The following is a 21,737-nucleotide window of genomic DNA, read 5'->3' as shown; positions in this document are numbered from 1 at the left end:
TACTAATCGTAGAAAGTCCACTATTGTATTTAAAGTAACTAAATACGGTACCAAGCTCCTTCCTTACTTTCACTAGAGGACGAAAGTATACTAGAATATATGTCTTTAGGATACAACTAGACTTATAGTACACTAAACTTGTATTGGTCTTTAATTTTTTTGGTTCACTCTATTTTACTAATCAAAGGAAGTAATTAAAAATGGCCAGTTATCAAAAGAATACATTATCTTTAAGTTAAATTTAGTTTATTAGTCTTATAAGGATATGCAATATACCCAAATGTTCAACGACGTCCAAATCAGGCTGGCTGTCAGCGGGTATCAGTCGTTTGACGAGCGCCTTTCCTTCGGTGTAATCTTCAAAGCCGGCCGCGCCCATCGCCTGGGCGATTGCCGTCAGTGATTCCGCGCTTGGAGCTGGTAGATAAAGGTCTGAAGCATCCTTGAAAAGAAATTATGATACATTACGAAACGGAATAAAAGACAAGAGATTCAATATTGTACAATTGTATGCGCAGTACAGAAACACTCTACTCCTTGACATTTATTTTAGTTTTTAATTCGTCCGACGCGGGGTCTGAATCCAGTACCTCCATATATTTTATTGAGTACAATTAGTGCTAAGGTTCCAATATGATATCCATTCATATTCGAACGCCCAGCAATGTATAAAATTTTTGAAAAAACGTTCTACTTTTTTGTAGAACCGTATCCAACACACCACAAAAGAGTTACTGACTCCATGCAGTCGAGTAACAGGAGTAAGTTTGTGTTTGTTCCTTGTACCAATACTATGAATACAACATTTTATCCTAAAATAATTATTTTTCCGAAGAAAAATAACATTACAGGGTATATATTGAGAATCAACAGTTAATATATTGATAAATATAAATTTATACAATAATTATTCTTTTTTAGATATAAATACAGCTTATAAAGAATAATTTATAATATTTATAATTTATATCATTTTACTTACTCGTCTTCGATGCGCTGTTCTTCTAGCTCCTTGACATGTTTGGAACGAATCTGAAAATTGAAGAAAAAATATTATTAATAAAATATACCTATATGTTCAAATCAACAAATTACATCCAACGTTTCGTGAATGAATAGTTTGTGGGGTATTTATTTCTTAAGAAATAACAATTACGAATTACAAGTAAGAGGAGGAAAACCTGTGTTAAATATACGACTATAATTCTTATGCGCTAAAGTAATCATTATTAAGTATTACATGCATATATCAAATTTGCTTTGCATTGTAATTAACTATTTTGTTATAGTAATTATAATAGTAAGCACACACTCAATTGAGCCAAATCGGTCAAATGAAATCAAATCAAAATATGTTAATTAAATGTTAAGCTAACACCGGTTCTATGGTAAATTCTAGTCAGAAGCATTTTCAAGGAACTCATATCTTATTCTTTTCCACAACTTTAATTACATAGTATATATGTAAAGTAAAATATATTTTTTATATATTCTCCATGATTTGTTATCAATATTTTTTTAAGTGAGCTTTAATTTGCTTAATATAAAAAAATGAAATTTTAAGATTGAGACGATTATCTCGCACCACGGAGGTTTTAGTGTATAAATATACATTGCTCATCAACAATTCATACATTTAATTGAATACAGTTGTAATAACATAAGCTTGCTCAGACACAAGTTTGTGTTTACAAATAAATTAACAAAAGTCAGTAAAACGTCACAAATTTACGTGTATACTCTAGGAAATGTTACTATATTACTTTTAGAGTATACGCGTATCGCATATCGCCGGAAGCCTTCGAATGATCAAGAATGTTACACAAGTTCACACAGGACGTATTGTAGATTCGTTAAAGCTTTCATTGCCTAACCCAATACAATATGATTTAAATCCGGCTTAAATTCTGGTTATACAAATAATAGCAACATTAAATCATCTCATTATAACACAATGCGATCAATACAAATAAATACATAAACTAAATACTAAAGTACAAAGAGTAAAGATTATACCACCATTTACAATGAATTGGATTTATACGTAGCTTTCTAATTGTCGATTCTGATATTCAGATGCGTGTACATCACCATCTCTAAGTAAGCTTTCATGTTTGTTCGTGTCAATAATTACCATATATTTCGCATACAAATGAAAACAAGAGAACATTTATAGTTATTTAAGGTTTTAAATCTGTCAATTGTTATAATTGCGCATGTATGTGATTGTGATCGGAATGTAATTTGACACGGAGATAGTTAAACATATACATATCATAAACCTGTGTGCTATCCATTGTATAGCGCAAAGGTAAAAAAGGTAAAGTAACAGCCTGTACATTTCCTACTGCTGAGATAAGGCCTCCTCTTCGATTAAGGAGAGGGTTTGGAACATATTCCATCACGCTGTTCCAATGCGGGTAGATGGAATGCACATGTGGCAGAATTTCGATAAAATTAGACACATGCAGGTTTCCTCACGATGTTTTCCTTCACCGCTGAGCACGAGATGAATTATAAACACAAATTAAGCACATATATACAGTGGTGCTTGCCTGAGTTTGAACCCGCAATCATCGGTTAAGATGCACGCGTTCTAACCACTGAACCTACTTAACTCAACCATGATTTTAAAAAAATCAACTAACTACTGATATTAAATATCCGAACACAAAAAGTTTTGTACATTTTTCATTAGTCAATCTGAGTACTTTAATAAGCCGAGTGCCGCCCAAAAGCTTGACTAGTCAATAAGTCTTGCTTTACGAGTAGGTACAACCTGAGTCATCGACGTGCACTTTCACCGCGCACTATCTCCGTGACCCGAGTTCACTTGTTATCCTTATTGTCACGTCTTCACGTGGGTGGGAATCGAAAACGAAAGTCATATTGCTTGTGGTTTTTTATGTAATTGTTTTATTGGATTTTTTGGCTTCCATAATCGTAACTTAATAGAAAAATTTCAAGCTTATTCAACAATTTATGTTATGATTGTTGTTGTTAGATATTCATTGTCAGTCTATATCAATCGAAGAAGCAATGAACACAAAAAAGCCTTAGATTTTTCATATATTGTACGCTAGTAATACTTCTTGATTAATATGTCTTTATTTATAAAACAACACTATTCGATTTAACTACTTATAATCACTATATTTTCTTTTACAACGTTTTGATATTCAATCCGGAATTTTATCAAAAAACCACAATTAAATTCATAGATAATGGATGTCAATTCCATGTCAAATATTGTTTACTTCGCTTTTATACTCCTGTGATTGTATCTTCTACAAATTACACAACAAAAAAAAATCAATGCGTTGCTTTTTTTGCTATAATACGACTTTAGATAGTATATTTATAGATGATAGACGTGTATCCGTCTGATGATAAGAGTATGCTGTCTGTGAGATTGTGTTACTATGCTTTGATACTATATATAGTTCTAAACATACAGAACGTGAGCACAAACGAACGTATACGGCAAAGTTTAATTTATCGTAAGTCATGGTTGATAGGAACTACACTAGTCTCGCAAGCATTACTTATTCTTACATAATAAATTAATGGACCCTTAAGGTTTTGTTAAGTCAATTCTAATGAACGATGAAAAGTGGTCAGTTTTTTCATAAATATTTCTAAATTATTATATTTACCAAATAACTATAGTAGCGCCACGCTATGATGGCCGTTTCGTATTTCGCAGTTTCGTATTTAATAAATAATTACATCAAAGGAGCAAATTGTTGTTCTTTATTGTCAATAGTGACGTGCAGTTAGTCATAAAATTTATCGAATGTGATTTCTAAACTACAAATATTAGGGTACCGCGAAGATAACTTTTTTTTTGCGTAAACGTGTACGTCACACTCGACCTCGTTAGTCGGTGTTATATTTGTGTTGACAGTAAATATTTAATCTATTTTATAAATTATTTATTTTATTTAAATTAATTTCGTTCGAATATATTACTTAAACTTATTTTATATATTTTTTTATTAATCCTTTTTAATCAGATACTACTTGCAACAAAAACTTGAATTAAATTACTTGCAAAAAACAAAGATTTGAATATATTATATCGATAATAAATTTACATTTCACATCACTTTCTTAATGTGTCAAAACGGCCATCGTATCTTGCCGCTAGTATAAAGTTCAATTTAAAATAGTCATTTTTAATACAAAGATTACATATGTCATATATAATACCACGATCGACTATCACAATGAAATAAATACAAAATGTACATACAATGGTCGAAAATTGGACAGAAAGTATAAATAATTATAACTTTCTTTGTATTAAAATTTCAACCCTTTTTGTTTAGTGCCAAATTAGTTAACAAAAAATAAAATTTTTTGAATAACAGAGGTAAAAACTTGTTAAAAAGGGTTGAAATGTTTATAGAAAGTTGTTAACAAGTAATTAGCTGAAGTGGGGAATTTACAGGAAATTTACAGAAGGGGGAAATTTACAGGCTGTTGATGATGATGATCGTGAAATCTATAACAAGCTTAATTATTTTATACAACAAGATTCGTTATTTGGATTATTCAAAGAGGCTTTATCTACAATGTCAATTAATTAATTCTTTGTGGGTTATTGAAAGTTTACGCATAACATTTCAAAGGCCGATCACAATTCGTTTATAATGTTTTGATATTAAAAACAAAAATGTTTCTTTATCTAATACACGCTCACATTATCAAACAATTATCTCCGTATACGATACAAATCAATAATAATAGTCTTCACAGTTTACGCTTTCATTGTCTTATGATTTAAACTTTTTGATTTCGCAAAATAACCCTTATGAATTTGTAATAAGATATACAATTATTTTAATACAATAACTCATATTTTATCATCGATTCTCTATCAATAAAACCCAAGAGATTGAAGTATTATTTATTTGGCAGCCAAGCTAATTTGACCTTTGAATAGATATAATCTTTTAAAAGATGATTTATCGATATGAAGATGATCTACCTATATATATGTATTTACATACAACCTGGTATTTACATATAAAATAATGTTAATTTTATCGTCACTTAAAAATCCTGAAAGTATCTATATGAGACTAAAAACCGTCCGGTCGTCGTAGGGATCAACTTTTCTCACCTTTTATTTTATTTATTTATTTATGTACCCACAGAGTATACAGAAAATTATGTAAATGAAAAATGTGTACAAAGGGATAACTTATCTCTAACAAGAGATCTCTTCCAGAAACCCTGAATCTAGTGGAGATTATTTGTAATACATATTTATGGTGTAGGTACAATATCATTATGTTAAGTACACCGAAGCAGTCGGGAACGAGTAATTTATAAAGAAAAAGATTCGCAGTTTAAATGACAAAACCCTGAGTTACAAAAACTGCGGGTTAGTGTGCGTAGATACCTATAGATACCTACCGCGGTAGGTACCTAAAGCAGTGAAAAGAAAGGAAAAAGTTTCATATTAAAAATATCATATCGATAAATCCATTTAATTATATTAATATGGAGCTATATTCTAAATTTCTTTATCTATATTTATGTTTTAAATAATATTTATACATATAAGATGAATATACAATGCTCAGTGACATAAATTAATTTTATTTAACGATTTCCTGATACTCACAATTAAAATAACTTTGGTATTATAGTGACAACAGAATTTTTATTACCGGATTTACATTATTCCCGCAACAGATATGTACCTACATTAATAACAGCCACTGTGAACACAATAAGTACAGTGTTTGAAGCCTTATATTCGGTCAACCTGCAACTATTTTTTATCTGATTCATCTCTGTTGTAACGATCTAATTTTCCAAATGACACACAAGCCTGACATTTCCGGAGTTCAGAGAGTGCTCTTCTATTTGACTATTGACTCATCAGAGCTGCAATCGAAGGGTATTGTACAAATTATGGGGTTATTTCGGATCGAAGATTGTGGGTTTAGAGAACTCTAAGATAAGTTGTTGTTTTTAATCTGTGGGAATTGTCAAGATGTTGCCTTTGTCACGTTATTGTTATTGTCTGATGAAATCGTAACGATTTGTGTGAAGTGATATAATAGACTGAAACAGCTCGATGATTTTCAAACTTAATGATGACGATTTGATTCCTTCTATTATATATTAATATAGTACATTTTAAACGACGCAATAATTTTACTATTTGTCGACAATGACTTATTTTTTCTTTTCAATAGAACAGATATTTTTTTACTAACTATTACATCCCTTATTTATAAAAATATAAGTGCTGTGGAGGATATGTTAAAGCTCTCATTGCCCTTCCCTACCCTAGAATTGCAAGATTGTACTTTGTAATCATATGGATTGAATTTTAATTCATAATTTGATAATTATGTAAAAAACAAATTTTAAGAGCAATTCAATAAATTATTATAAATAAGTTTGTCTTTACTTGCTATCGTACGTTATATATTTTTTATTAATACTATTTTCATATATTATATGTACTTATCAAGATCAAAAGTTTTCTTTATTGAAATATGTCAAAGTACTTTCAACAGTTTGAGCCAGCCATGACGTAATGAAATTTAAAACTATCGCCTATAAACGGTTCAGAATAAAATTCTACCAAGAAAAACCAGCATAAAACTTAGTAGATACTTTTTATCAAATAAAACATAATATAAAGATTTAATAATAAGCTCAAAGTTGAATGGCGAACAGTCTGATCGCCATTCACTATAGAAATATATCTTTGAAAAGACCCTTGCAAAATAAGTACATCATTATGGTAACCTTTATAAGATTCCCTGGTCAATTATCGACCTTATAAATAGCGGTCATAGAACGTTTCAACACTGACGGTTGCTGATTTTCTTTGTACCAATTTTCTGTTATGATCAATGGAGCGAAATCTGTTAGAACAAATAAAGCAGGCTGGACGCGTGCGACACGTCTTATAAAATTACATATTATATAGCGTGTATGTGTATATTTTGTATTTATTGTTAATATGTGAAGGTTAATAACTTTATTATGTTATATATTCTAATTATTAGTTAAATATAACTTAAAATATGAAGCAAAATCTAACTTACTTATGACATCTGTTACCTACTCACAGCGGAAAGACTAAATATAACATAATTGTTTAAGTATTTTGTCAACTGCTTAATACCCGGTGAACCAACGGTTAAATCATTATAAACTTTGTATGAAATTCACTATTTGCCTTTATTAGTACATCCTCACAACGTGTTTTTTAACTGAGAAATAGCTATTTTCACATATTAAGGTGTACTGGTATTTCAAGACGAAAAGATTGAGGCGGTAGTCACGCCTTCCGGTTAGGAAAGCCCTTTGAGACCCGTTTTAGGCCTTTTAGATTAGTCGGGAAGAAACCTTACCTACCTATATTTTCCTTTACTACAAAAAGAAATAAGGTAAGCAAAAGATAATCATCGCAATATCTTATTTATTTATTTGTTATTGAGTATTATATAAAAAAGTTGTCATAATAAACGTATGTGTGTGCGCGCCCTTAAACATAATAATATGTTGCGAGACGCTTTTGTTAGCGGAGGACGTAAATAAGCTATTACTTAACGGTTTTATAGATTCATCTTCATAATATATATGTTCATAATAAACTCTTCTATACTTTATACAATTTGCGCTACGTTACTTCGTTCTCATTTACATTTGATGGTTTTTTTATGATAGGTAGACGTAGGCGGACGAACAAATGATCTGATGGTAAGTGGTCACCGCCGCTCATATTCCTTATACTACTTATGAGCCATTAACTTAGGGAACCAAGATGCTATGTTTCTCGTGCCTCGTTATATTAAAATCAAAATATGCTTTATTCAAGCAGGCTTTTACAAGAACTTTTGAATCATTTAACAACTATATTAAGCGAAGGTACCACCGGTTCGGAAATTAGATTCTACCCAGAAGAACCGGCAAGAAAGTCAGTAGTTACTCTCTTTGGCTCACGTACCCTTTTAATTGAAACACAATACTGGGTACTACTTTTGGGGGATGATATATGTTTAAATAAAAGTATTAAAAGTAAAAAAATAACAGTCTGTAAATTTCCCACTGCTGAGATAAGGCTTCTTCCATCAAGGAGAGGGTTTGGAACATATTCGACCACTCTGTTCCAATGCAGGTTGGTGGAATGGACATGTGGCAGAATTTCAATGAAATTAGACACATGCAGGTTTCCTTACGATGTTTTCCTTCACCACCGAGTACGAAATTAATTATAAACACAAATTATGTTTCAATATTTGATCTAAATATAGTTTATAGAAAATTATTTAGCTGTATATGTTCATTAAGCGACTTCGATCAAAACAAATTATATAATTTTATATAGGTACATCAGAATATGACCATTACGAGTATATTTTATAAACATAATGATTATTCCCATAAGTATTTCGAAGTCGATTAAAGATGGACATCATTTGGAACGGAAATAATGATGGCTCAACTAACAAACATCAACATTAACAGTCTGAAAATTTCCCATTGCTGGGCTAAGGCCTCTTATAGGAGAAGATTTATGGAGCATACTCCGCTACGCTGCTCCAATACGTGTTGGATACGCATGTGGCAGAATTTCGTTGAAATTGGTCTCACGATGTTTTTCTTCAACTAGATGAATTATAAAACAGATTAAGCATATGAAAATTCAGTGGTGCCTGGATTTGAATTCGCAATCATCGGATATGCTGCGTCAGAAGTGGGACTGCGCGAGTCGAGATGGCCCAGTGGTTAGAACGCGTGCATCTTAACCGATGATTGCGGGTTCAAACCCAGGCAAGCACCGCTGATTAATGTGCTTAATTTGTCTTTATAATTCATCTCGTGCTCAGCGGTGAAGGAAAACACCGTGAGGAAACCTGCATGTGACAAATTTCATAGAAATATTATTCCACCAACCCGCATTGGAACAGCGTGGTGGAATATGTTCCAAACCTTCTCCTCAAAGGGAGAGGAGGCCTTTAGTCCAGCAGTGGGAATTTACAGGCTGTTGTTGTTGTTGTTGGATATGCTGCACGAGCTCTAACCACTGAGCCATCTCACTATTATAGTTCTGCTAAGCTAAGAGCTAATTTAAATTAAGCTAATTAGATCGCACACTGGTAATAGTAGAATGTAATCGCGTTGGAGGATAATGTAACTTAAAGTAAAAACACGATGTCCAATAGATTGTCCTGTGACATTAATGTATCTGAGTCGTTTGTTGCCTATCTAAATGTCATGCCGTCGTTGCAGCCTGCACTATATAAAGGCCGACCAGGTCATCAGAATGTGCAGAAACATGGCCGGTATGAAAACATCTCTTAAAAGTCTTGAGTTGAATTATGTATTGTATTTATTTACTTGCGGTTAATATATAATTAAACCAAATTGTATACTATAAATTCTATTTTACTTGACTATATGTTAAAAATGTAGAGTAACAGTCTTTAAAAGTCCCACTGCTGGGCTTAGGCCTTTTTCCTTTTGAGGAGGATCGAGATCAATTTTAAACAAGAATTAAGTATTTAAATAAAACGAATTATAACGGATTTGAATCGCGTATATTAATTATTTTTAAACATCCCGACGTTTCGAGCACTTTACAGCGTTCGTGGTCACGGGTATTATTATAAGAATTAAGTACATGAAAAGTCAGTGGTTTGAACTCACGACCATCGGTTGGGTTTCACGTGTTCTAACCACTGGACCACTTAGATTCAATCGTCTCATATCTGATTGTAAGTGTACCTTGTTTGATTAGTTTTCTTGAGTATTTTTTTTTTATTGATTTATTTATATATTTCTGTTTATATTGACGACGATATAACACAAATACCACTGGAGTTATCCGTAAATCTATCTTTTTTAATTATCTTACGCATGATAACGTTTTAAATAAAACTTTTTAATATATTAAGACTAAATGTTATATGTTTGTTAGTTGGGTTAGGTTAGTCTAACGATGTTAAAATGTCTATTTTTCAATTAATTCCTCTGATAATTATATTTTGAAGTAAGCATGTTTTGATTCTATACACAAGATCCAGGGAAAATGATTATTTTCAATATGAAGTGAGGATACATAAGAAAAATCGTAGATGAAAACTTATTTTATTAAAGCATATTTTATAATCAATGATATTATTAATTATTAAAAATAGTACAGTCCTTTTACCTGCCCATATAATAGGGTTATTTAATACTAGTATGAGCGTCATTCTGTCCGTATGTCGTTAGTAAATAATAAAATACTCACTAAAAGCCAGTAAAACGAGGACGATTACAGTTTTCGGAGACATTATTATATTCATGTCTTCTCGCCTCCACCGCATACTTAATCTGTAAAAGAGAAATGGTTACATTTAAAACGTGCGTATAAAGTTGTAACATACGACTAAAATGTCTAACTTGGTGGTAGGGCTTTGTGCAAGCCCGCTCGGGTAGGTACCACCCACTTATCAGATATTCTACCGCTTAACAACAGTACGCAGTATTGTTGTGTTCCAGTTTGAAGGGTGAGTGAGCCAGTGTAACTACAAGGGACATAGCATCTTAGTTCCCAAAGTTGGTGGCGCATTGACGATGTAAGGAATACCTAATATTTCTTACAGCGTCATTGTTTGTGGGTGATGGTGACCACTTACCACCGGGTGGTCCATATGCTCGTCCGCCAACCTATTCGATAAAAAAAATAACTGTTTTTGTATCATTGTCGCATATTACATTGTAACAGTAAATTTTATTAAAAAGTTGAACTGATTTTGTATCATTGTCTGGTAGTCTGGTAGTCATTTAATAGTCATTAGTGCCTTCTCCGTGTAAACATTTATCCATTTCTAACATCGCCATCAACCATGGGAACAAAGATTTTATATCCCATATATTACACTGGGTTATTTATACGTTAAAACGGAACTAAATAATACTAAGTATTTCTGTTTGGCGTTAGAATATCTGCCAAGTAGGCTGTGCCGACCCAGACGGGCTTGCCCAAAGTCCTACCATCAAAATTACTGATGTACTCACTAAGTTTCGTATTAAGTTGAATATTTTCAATAAGATGTAATTTAAAATGCGATAATACAACAAGGAAAGAAGTCGGACTTTTAAATTGCTTTTAGTTTAAACGTGAGTTTTCGGTTTACTGGAATTTAAATTATTTTATTTTGGAGACGACGACGGCACGTTGGTTCCACTAGCTTAGCGGTCGAAGAATATATGTTGCTTGGTTAGTAGGTACCCCCAGGTAGACTTATGATACCCATCAAGTAAATTTATGATCGTAGGTACCTGCCCCGAGGTAGGAACTCTCAAACTTTCGCCTCGAAATGTTACGAATTGTAATTGTAGTTGCAGTTTCAACCTTCAATTTTCTCTCGATAAAATATCAATAAGCAGTTTTAGTATAAACACGAGTTCATATAGATTCTTGAATTAAATAGTTTTACTTTGCATCTTTTGTTTCATAGTTAATTGTATATTTGCCAGTCGTTATAGATAAATTATTAGTTTATATAAGAAAATCAAGATAAATATATGTTCACACGGTGTTTGTCACGAAACGCGTGAGCTTGAATAGCGTCAACGACCTGCTTGTTATCGATATACACATATTATAACTATGTTATATATGTTGCATTGGTCTAATGGCCAGCTAGTATTAATTCCAAAATTCTCGGTTTAGTTTAGCCTTCCTTATTTACATATATATTATATGGGACAAAAAAGCAGGAGACTCATCTGATGGAAAGTGACTAGCAATGCCGTTGTACATCTGCAACATCGAGGCTTGCAGGGGCGTTCTCTTCTCAAAAGTACTCGAAGATGTCATGGTGGATTTACCACCACATGAGATTAAGATAATAAGAAAATAGTAAGTTCACATATTTGCGACCACTTTTGAATCCAAAATTGATAAGGATAATATCAATCCCAAGTCAGAATTAGATGTCGTATATATTTTTTAAGTTAATGTAATATGATAGAATGTTTTTTATTTTTGCGTATCCATATTTTTTTTCGATTCTACCTTATAATCCTGGTTTTACTAAGGCCTCTTATCAAATATATTGCTTTAAATAAAATTGCATAGCTGATTTACCGCTGAGTTCGTCGAATAGAATTAACATTCTAATACGAAACAATATCATAAATTAATAATCATCTAATACATTTTTTGCATCGAAACGTGCAGTTCTTATACACTCTATCTTTCCGCATTATATAACACGATCTGTTGCTGAAGTCGTCCATCGCTTAGATTGGAAATTGTACACAATTATAGATCGTAAGATATTTACATAACGGCGAAAGTGCCGTGAACTGTCGAAAGAGTCAAATGTCAAGAGTTGAAACCACTGGGTGAGGAGTCTTCAGGTAATAAAACCGCTACCAGATAATTACACAGTCGGGATAATGGAACGAGTTTTGAGCACCGAGCTTCAACATAGTATTAAACTAGATTTATGATTTAACTTTTACTTGAAACACGATCGTATATAATTAACTTGTTAGCTGAACATATACTTGGTCGATTCGATAAATAAAATGGTGTTATAATGTGTCATATTGAAAGATTATATATATGGCTGTTGTCGTCAAATTCGACCTTTAAATACTTAAAAACATAATAAGCGTATTGCATTAAAAAAAATCTTTTATTCTCTTAGATTTGTGGAAAGCTGAAGATCCCAGTTTCTTTAGATCCAATCCAATTCCAAACGGGAATCCGTAATGACGGAGATTCAGGCGCATGCGCATGTCTTTACTCGGCATGCCAACAGTATCAGTACCAAACATAAGAGTGCAAAATTTGCATATAACCAAAATTCCAGGCTATTACCGAGAATATATTGACAGGAATACTTAATTACTTTTGATTCTTATCCTAGATTTGACGACGGAACCTCGAGATCAGTCTTATCAAAGTTCGATAACCTTCTCATCAAAAAGGAGTATTAGTCATGTGGGATGTGAAACAGTCACAGACGAACGAGGCAGGAAATAACTTTGTGCAACTACGAGTTGAAATAAATGCTTATTAACAATTACTATTTAACTGTGGTCATTTCCAATCTTTTAATGCGAATATAATTAAACGGATTTGTTTTATAAGAATACGGTTTGCGCAAGATGCGCTGTGGAGAACAATAGCCTCTCCGATATACTGTTTACATCGGTAAATAGTTCAAGGTTACATTGAGGTCGTTAAGCAGAAAACAAGGGCGTTATAAAAAGAAAATGATCTTCGAATTTCGATGATTAGATTAAAGATAACGTGTATTATAACTAATATAGGTCCTATGTCTGAAGGTCGTAGGTTTAAGTTTGCACGTTAATTATGTTTTTCAAGTGCTGAATTTACATTTATTGGATTTTAACGAACTTATAATTCTATATAACAGTTCTTTGCTATGATTGAATGATGCGCTTTTGTTTAAACCTTTTTTTATTGCCTTTGTTATGATCGTATGTATGTTTATATTCAAACTAGTAGTCGCCCGCGGGTTCGCTTGCATTTTAGGATGTTGATTGTCATATGTTAGGCAAAAAAGCAGTCTATGTCCTTTCTTGGAGTTTAAGTTTATTTACAACAAATTTCATCAAATACGGTTCAGCGGTTTGGTCGTGAAAGAGCGACAGACAGACGGACGGACAGACTTTCACACTTATAATATTCATATAGATTTTATAAGACTATTAATGTACCTATTTTATATATATCTGTTGGCCTTACTAGATACTATTATTTAATTTGATATAGCAATAAAGTTATGTAACGGGTCAAAGTTTAAACAACTTGTCAGCGCCGTATCCGCTGTCTCAGGTGAGCCATACAATTGAGAAAGTGTGATGAATGTCCGTTGTTAATTATATGTTGATATTTGATTAATCGGTGACGGAAACATTGAGAAACAATTGAAATATTTCTTTAATGAAACGATATATACAATGAAACCTGGTTAAGTGAGACTTCAGGGGACCTGCAATGTTGTTTCACTTATTGAGGTATTCCACTAATCCCGTGTCTCAGATACTCAGGCATAAATAAATATCTGTTTCAGTTATAGAAGTGAAAATATAGAAAAATAATAAGTAAGCAAACAAACAAAACGATGTTATCTCAGTTACAGAGGTTTATGCATTTAAAAATCAATCGCTGTCTCATTTATAGAGGTAACTGTGATGATAAAACAAAATAACGAATTCCAGTTATAGAGGTTTGCTTCATCCCACTAAAAAGGTAATTCAATGTCAAAGTGATGGGACCGCAGCATGAGTCCCAGTTATGGAGGTATTTCACTTACCCAGGTCCCACTTAGTTTCACTGTATTTGTTGAAGATCTTCATTTCATTATACTTGGTAATGCTTTATCAACCGTTACGCATCATTGTTGTATTCCTGTGTGAAGGATGCTATAACTATAAATGATGGCACAAGGGGCGTAACATCTTAGTTCCCATGGTTGGTTGCGTATTGGCGATGTATAATAAATCGTTAATATTTCTTAATCCATTGCCTTATGGTGGTGACCACTTACCACCAGGTGGTCCATTTATTATAAAAAAGAAGATCTTCTTACTTTAAAAACACTAAGCTTTCCCGTTTATGGCGTCTCCGATCAATGTAGTAGCTCTATGGTAGTAGAGTTCAGAATTCAGAAACATTTCTTATATAAACACAAACAAAATCAGTAGCATTTTTTCTTTGACGTTAAGCGGAATTAAAGATAATAATAACAATAAAACATACATACAATTCCACGTCATAAAGGATCGCATCAAAAAACGATTCAAATCATACAAATTCCAATGTTTCAAGTAATTTCTCAATGAGGAATATTTATACATTAAGTACAAACTTACGAGTCTATGTTTAGTTAAGTATAAAAGTGTTCACAGTGTACGCAATAATATAAAACCGATTTTCATTGCAAAGTATAAATAGGTTTAATTCAAACTGCGAACACTTGGCCTAGACACACTCGGCGTAAATTGTCTGGAAATTACTAAAATGGTTCTATTGCCGACATCTTCATTGTTCGTTGCAGTTTCACGCGCCAAGGAAGATGCAACACGGAGACTGATTGATTGCTATATTCCTACCGTAATGCAGGCCAATTTAACAACTCTTATATTTTACATAACCTTTGGTCATTCTATAGCCTATTACATTAACATTATACTAGCTACCCGCTCCGACTTCTCACTGGTCTTTATATGTATATATTATGACCAGTTTACATGAAATCAAACTGTAGCCTATATGTTATCTGATGTATAGCCTATATTATTGTAAAATCAGTTCATCAGTTTTTTGTGCCTTTAATGATACTGGCTCATTCAGGGTTACAAAAATGGTAATTACTGTTTATTGGCGATAAAATATCTGATAAGTTGGGTGGTACCTCCCTAGAGGTGCTTGCGTAAAGCCGTACCACAAAGACAAGAGTAAAAGACTATAAGATTTAAAGATTTTTTTCAAATATTTCAAAAAAGTAGAAAAGTAACATTCATATTGAATAGCTTATAATGGACCTGGCAACACTGCTCCCACGTTCCACATATAAAGCAGTATTTCATATCATAACATATATGTATGTAATCTTTAATTACCTTTTCAAGAAATTTATCTCTGAATACTGTTGAGAGCAAATTTGAATTATTTCAATATGGCAATCACAAAAACTAACATTATACATTTATTATGTAGGTTAATATCAACTTATAAAGTACGTTCTGATGATAAATTCAATCAGTATCAAAGCTTATTGTATTTACATAAAAAATCTATTAAGATATAAATTGAATTTTCAAAATTTATTTGCAAACTCATAGAGGTCACTGACCTCATATTAAGTCAGAGATGCAACATTGTTGGCCATTAAGAATAATGATCACACTTGTTTACATATTTGGCTTAACCTTAATTACTAATGGTTCAAGGTGGGAATAATATAATAAATATTTATTCATTATTTGTTCTATTTTATAAATGTTATTGTTCTAAAATTAAAAAAACTAATTAACAAAAATCTCCGTTTGTCGTTCCATGCGCGACTCTCTTTTGCGCGGGAAAGCAGTTTATTATTTTTTATCTATTTTTTAAAGCCTTACGAATGACGTTCTAAAATCGATTGCAGTTTTATGAAATCGGATACAATAACATAATATGAGTTTGTCAAATATGTTATTATAATACAAACTCTTAACTGTTAATACAAAAAACTTTTTAAAATTCAATGATTGGGCGACAATTGGAATTCATAAAAGTAGGCAACGAATGTATGAGCTTTACAGTGAAAGGACGTACAATCATAGTGCCACTTTTGCCAATACTTATAAATACTTACATATAAGTAACTATTCAAAATTATGTAAAAAAGTGTGCTTTTTGGCAAAATCTTTAACTATAAAAAATAAAATTAAGAATGCACATGACAAGATAAAAATGACCTGGAAAATTATTAATTGTGAAACTGGTAGAGTTGGCAGTTGCAACTCCGAATTGAGCCTGAATTATAATAGTAAAGTAGTAAATAGTCAAAAGAGCAGAGATGGCCCAGTGGTTAGAACGCGTGCATCTTAACCGATGATTGCGGGTTCAAACCCAGGCAAGCACCGCTGATTCATGTGCTTAATTTGTCTTTATAATTCATCTCGTGCTCAGCGGCGAAGGAAAACATCGTGAGGAAACCTGCATGTGACAAATTTCATACAAATTCTGCCACATGTGTATTCCACCAACCCGCATTGGAACAGCGTGGTGGAATATGTTCCAAACCTTCCCCTTAAAAAAAGGGAGAGGAGGCCTTTAGCCCAGCAGTGGGAATTTACAGGCTGTTACTTTACTTTACTTTTTTAAATAGTCAAAAGGAAGTTGCTACAGTTTTTGAAAAATTTTTTGCTGACATACCAGTTTTCACGACTAAGTTACTTATTTCTTCTCCTGATGTTGCCGAGTCATTGATGAAAGAAAATGTAAGAGCTTGCAAATCTAACTTTAATTTTACCCTTGTAAACCCCAACGACATAATACGCGCCTTTAAGTCACTAGACATCAAGAAAACGGCTGATTTATGGGGTATTTCTCTAAAGGTGATAAATTCGATTATTGATGTGATTGCACCTTATCTTGCTTCAATATTTAATAGTTGTGTCCAACGTGGTATATTTCCTGACCTGATGAAACATAGTAAAGTTATTCCAATATTTAAATATGAAAGTTCTTCAGACCCCAACAACTATAGGCCAATTTCAATTCTACCTACCCTGAGCAAAATATTTGAGAAAATAATTCTAAATCAATTTTTAGAACACTTTAACAAACATAATCTGCTTCATAGTAAACAATTTGGCTTCACGAGGGGTCGCTCGACTACAGACGCTGGTATCGAGCGTATTAAGAATATCTATGAAGCCTGGGAAGAGTCACGGGATGCCTTAGGGATTTTCTGTGACTTATCCAAAACCTTTGATTGTGTTCAACATGAGACTCTGGTCAGGAAACTTTATCACTATGGAATTAGAGAAAGTGCGCTCGACCTTCTGACTTCCTATCTTAACAATAGAATTCAGAGGTCAACCCTCTGAAGGTTAAAGGAAAAAGGTCTCCTGGGGTCTCAGTTGGTATGGGGGTCCCTCAGGGATCAATTCTTGGACCTTTTCTGTTTCTCACATATATAAATGAATTGCCCTGCCTTGTTGGGAACAAACATGATATAGTATTGTTTACTGATGACACCTCCTTAGTTTTTAAAATTAATAGAAAACAGGTACAGTACGACGACGAAAACAATGCTATAGCTGATATAGTACATTGGTTTAGCGTAAATAATCTTAGACTAAATAATAATAAAACTAAAATTGTGAAATTTAGTACACCAAATGTACAAAATGTAAAGGCCGATGTACTCATCAACGGGGAATCGATGGATCCTATTGATTCTGCGGAGTTTCTTGGCCTTACTGTTGATGCCAAGTTGCAATGGGGCCCCCATATTAACGGATTGACGAGTAGACTGAGTTCTGCGGCATTCGCGGTCAAAAAAATTAGAATATGTATAGATGTTGATACGGCTCGCTTAGTATATTTCAGCTACTTTCATAGTATAATGTCATACGGTATTGTGCTGTGGGGCAATGCAGCCGCTATCCATACCATATTTGTGCTACAGAAGAGGGCTTTTCGCGCAATTTATAACCTAGGAGCTAAAGAATCGTTAAGGAATAAATTTAAAGAAATCAAGATATTGACTGTTGCTTCTCAATATATATTCTCTAATGTTATGTATGTACGAAAAAATATTAATGATTTCATGAGAAAATGTGATACTCATAACATTGGTACAAGGAACAAACACAAACTTGTTACTCCTGTTACTCGACTGCGTAGAGTCAGTAACTCCTTTGTGGGGCAATGTATACGGTTTTACAACAGGATCCCAGAAAGCGTTTAAAATGCCTCTGTTGCCAAATTAAAAAAAAAATATATATTAAGGAACGCTTGTGTGCAAAAGGTTATTATACAATTAATGAGTTTATGATCGATAGCACACCTTGGGAATGAAACGATCGCCTCCTGGCTATTTCATCTCATATTAAATTGTTTATTTATATAATACATAAGACAAACAAAAAAAAAAAACCGGTCTCAGGTCAGGGTATTTTCTTTCCGAACCGGTGGTAGTGTTTCAATTGACCATCAATAAGAAAGTGTAATGCTTCTATATTGAATAAAATTATTTGAGTTTGAGTTTTTGAGTTTGAATATAAATGTAACTCCATAAAGAAGTGTTTCTAACACTCGTTACAATGTACAAATGTCCACATGTAATACATCCACAGTCGAATTTGAAATCGTTTACATGGTTTGAAATATTTTGGATAATGCCAACTATTTTTGCAGATTGTTATCGCAGTCGTATTCTGTAAAATGAAACTAGAAACTCATCGCTGAATCGATTTCAGATCGTGAAATGTCAAAATGTGACATAGGTCTTATCGAAATGGCGTATCATCGTAAGTCTGTTGTCAACATCATATAAATATACTTGGTGGTAGGGATTGGAGTCTATTTGAGTAGGTTTCACCCACGTTTCAGATATTCTACCGCCAAACAGCAGTACACAGTATTGTCGTATTCCTGTTTGAAGGGCGATTGAGCCTTTGAGCCTTGGAAACCGAGATATGATATATATTCTGCTTGTATTTACACTGGCTCATTCATCCTTCAAACTGGAACACAGCAATCATATGTACTCCTGCATGGTGGAAGAATATAATGGGTTTTACTTATCAAGACAGGATTATTCAAAACCCTACCACCAAGGAAAGAGAAAGAGTTAGGTTGACCCTGAGAACAATGCAGGCAAAGCCCCGCGTAACTACTAAAGATAAAATAGTGCTAAATTACACGTTAACCCACAGGGAAAGTCGTAAGACCTAGCGCGTGACCTCAAACTTTCCTAAGTAAAGATTTATTTGAGACACGAATAACATTTGCAATGAAAATAACTTTCGTTGTATCCTATATGATTCAATGTAATGATAAAACACAATTAACAAGTCCGATGATTAAACTATTCCGCTATTTTATCATACATACATCATATAATATTACAATATAGGCCGACTTTATTTTGTTGGAGGCCCTGGGCATATTAGGATTATTGGGCCCCTATGACTTTGTCAGAACACTATTTTGTTAGAATAGATAAAACCGATAAACAAGGTTTTTGATTTATTTTTACTAACAGTCACATATTTTTTTATACTTATTTATTTGATCTGAGGCCCCCATCTATCACGGGGCCCGAGGCACTTGTCCAAATTACCCAATGGGAAAGATAGGTCTAATTACAATTTACATTTCATATGATTATACTTATTTACTTGTTATCTTTATAATGTGTAAGATTAACTAAAAAATATTTAACACAAATTTAATTACATATCAAATACATAGGTAAATACATATTATACATTGTGAAATATTCTACGAACAAATAACAATTTCCAAGAATATTAATATTGTGTTTAATGTAATATATTACGTCAATGAGTTGAAAAAGCTCGTAAAATACGAGCCTCGGAGCACTAATGCTTCTGTTACGTGTCAAAAGTGACAATCATATTATGTAAAGTGACAGCATTAGTGACCATTATATATACGTTGACATGTTGAAGACATAATTATGCTGTGAAGTTTAAATGAGCTTTTAGTTTGAAGCTTTTATTGACGTGTAACATTTTTCCTCTCGCTTTTTAGTGGGTGATTCATGTTTTGTTTAAAAGGTGCTTTGGAAGTGAGAAAGCCAGTGCAGTTCTATGTAGCTCTTTATTCTCAAACCGCATTGCCGATGTTTAAAATTTCTTACAAATCAAATCAAATCAATTTTATTCAAGTAAACTTCACAAGGAAGCGTTTTTAATCGTCAATAATTGAATATTACCACCGTTTCCGATAGCAGCATCTAGTGAGAAGAAACGGCAAGAAACTAGTATAGTTGCTCTTTTCATATAAACAGATTTATATGATGGAATCCGGGCCTAACTCCAGGCTTTTCTTTCTAAAAAGTACTCTTTTAAAGAATAATTTATTTATTTATTTATTTATTTAAGGAAAACAACAGCATATAATACAAAATATAAACATTAAAATACAGTGTACAGAGAATAGAGCCAATTACAGTTTTCCATTGAAATTATACAAACTTAATATTAGTTAATAGAAATAGCAACACACAGTTATGATAGATAACATGTAAAGGTAATAACAAAACAAATGATATGATTAACATAATATATGATTTATTTATTATTGTAGTCTTAATTTGTCATTCATCAAAGTCTATATGAAAGGATATTAGTAAACACTTATTTACCTAACTAGGTAATAGAAGAAAATCATATTGATTACGAAATGCTTCTGGTGTTCCATCTTCTGTAAACGATCTGTGTCAGCGAAGTATTATTGGAGCATTATGTCAGATTACAGCACAAAGACGTGATCAATTATTTATAACAGTCGAGTACTGATCGAGCACCGCGCATCTTTGTTAAGCAGTGAAAGTGAAATCACACAAGGGACAAACTTCGAGCGTTTTTGGAATCGACACTAAACAAAACAGACAACAATAACAACTACAGTCTCTAAAGTTCCCACTGCTCCCTTCGAGGAGAAGGTTCGGAACATACTCCACCACGTTGTTCCACTGCGGGTTGGTGGAATGCACATGTGGCGGAATTTCTATGAAATTAGACACATGTAGGTTTCCTCACGATTTTTCCTATACCGCCAAGCACAAGATTAATTATAAATATAAACTAAGCTTTTGGATATTCAGTGTTGCTTGCCTGAGTTTGAACCCACAATCATCGCTAACGATGTATGTTCTAACCACTGGGCCATCTCGGCTCATACGGGCGACATACGAACTTGACCAAAGATGTACAACTAATAAATTAGATTATTAATTTTTAAGTTGAAGAATTGTCACTTTTTTATACTATATTAATCGCGTATCTCAGTAGATTAAACAGTAAAAAACAGACAAAAAATAATTACCTTCACCAATGTATTTCCGAATACATGTCGTGAATTAAAATCTTTATAAAATGTAAGAAACAATGTCAACTTAATTTTTAAAGACATCTTTAATATTTATTCTATTCATATACTGTTGATCTTTTATTGTTTCGTTGGTGTATCTAGTTTC

The 21,737-nt window shown here is 32.8% G+C and overlaps 1 protein-coding gene across 3 annotated transcripts in view; it reads right to left on the bottom strand.

The window, feature by feature from the left end:
- Nucleotides 1-21,737, bottom strand: part of LOC124538952 (mucin-3A) — a 64,165-nt gene that overhangs the window by 4,232 nt on the left and 38,196 nt on the right. For all 3 annotated transcript variants that reach the window (XM_047116233.1, XM_047116235.1, XM_047116234.1), the window contains exons 3-5: nt 10,274-10,356; nt 983-1,032; nt 277-442 (exon numbers count right to left, since the gene is read on the bottom strand). In XM_047116233.1, the coding sequence (XP_046972189.1) occupies nt 277-442; nt 983-1,032; nt 10,274-10,349 (292 nt within the window). In that variant the 5' untranslated portion in view covers nt 10,350-10,356. The remainder of the gene's footprint in view (nt 1-276; nt 443-982; nt 1,033-10,273; nt 10,357-21,737) is intronic.

Source organism: Vanessa cardui, chromosome 21, assembly GCF_905220365.1.
Source record: "Vanessa cardui chromosome 21, ilVanCard2.1, whole genome shotgun sequence".
Taxonomy (NCBI): Eukaryota; Metazoa; Arthropoda; class Insecta; order Lepidoptera; family Nymphalidae; genus Vanessa; species Vanessa cardui.
This window is presented reverse-complemented; position numbering and strand designations above follow the sequence as displayed.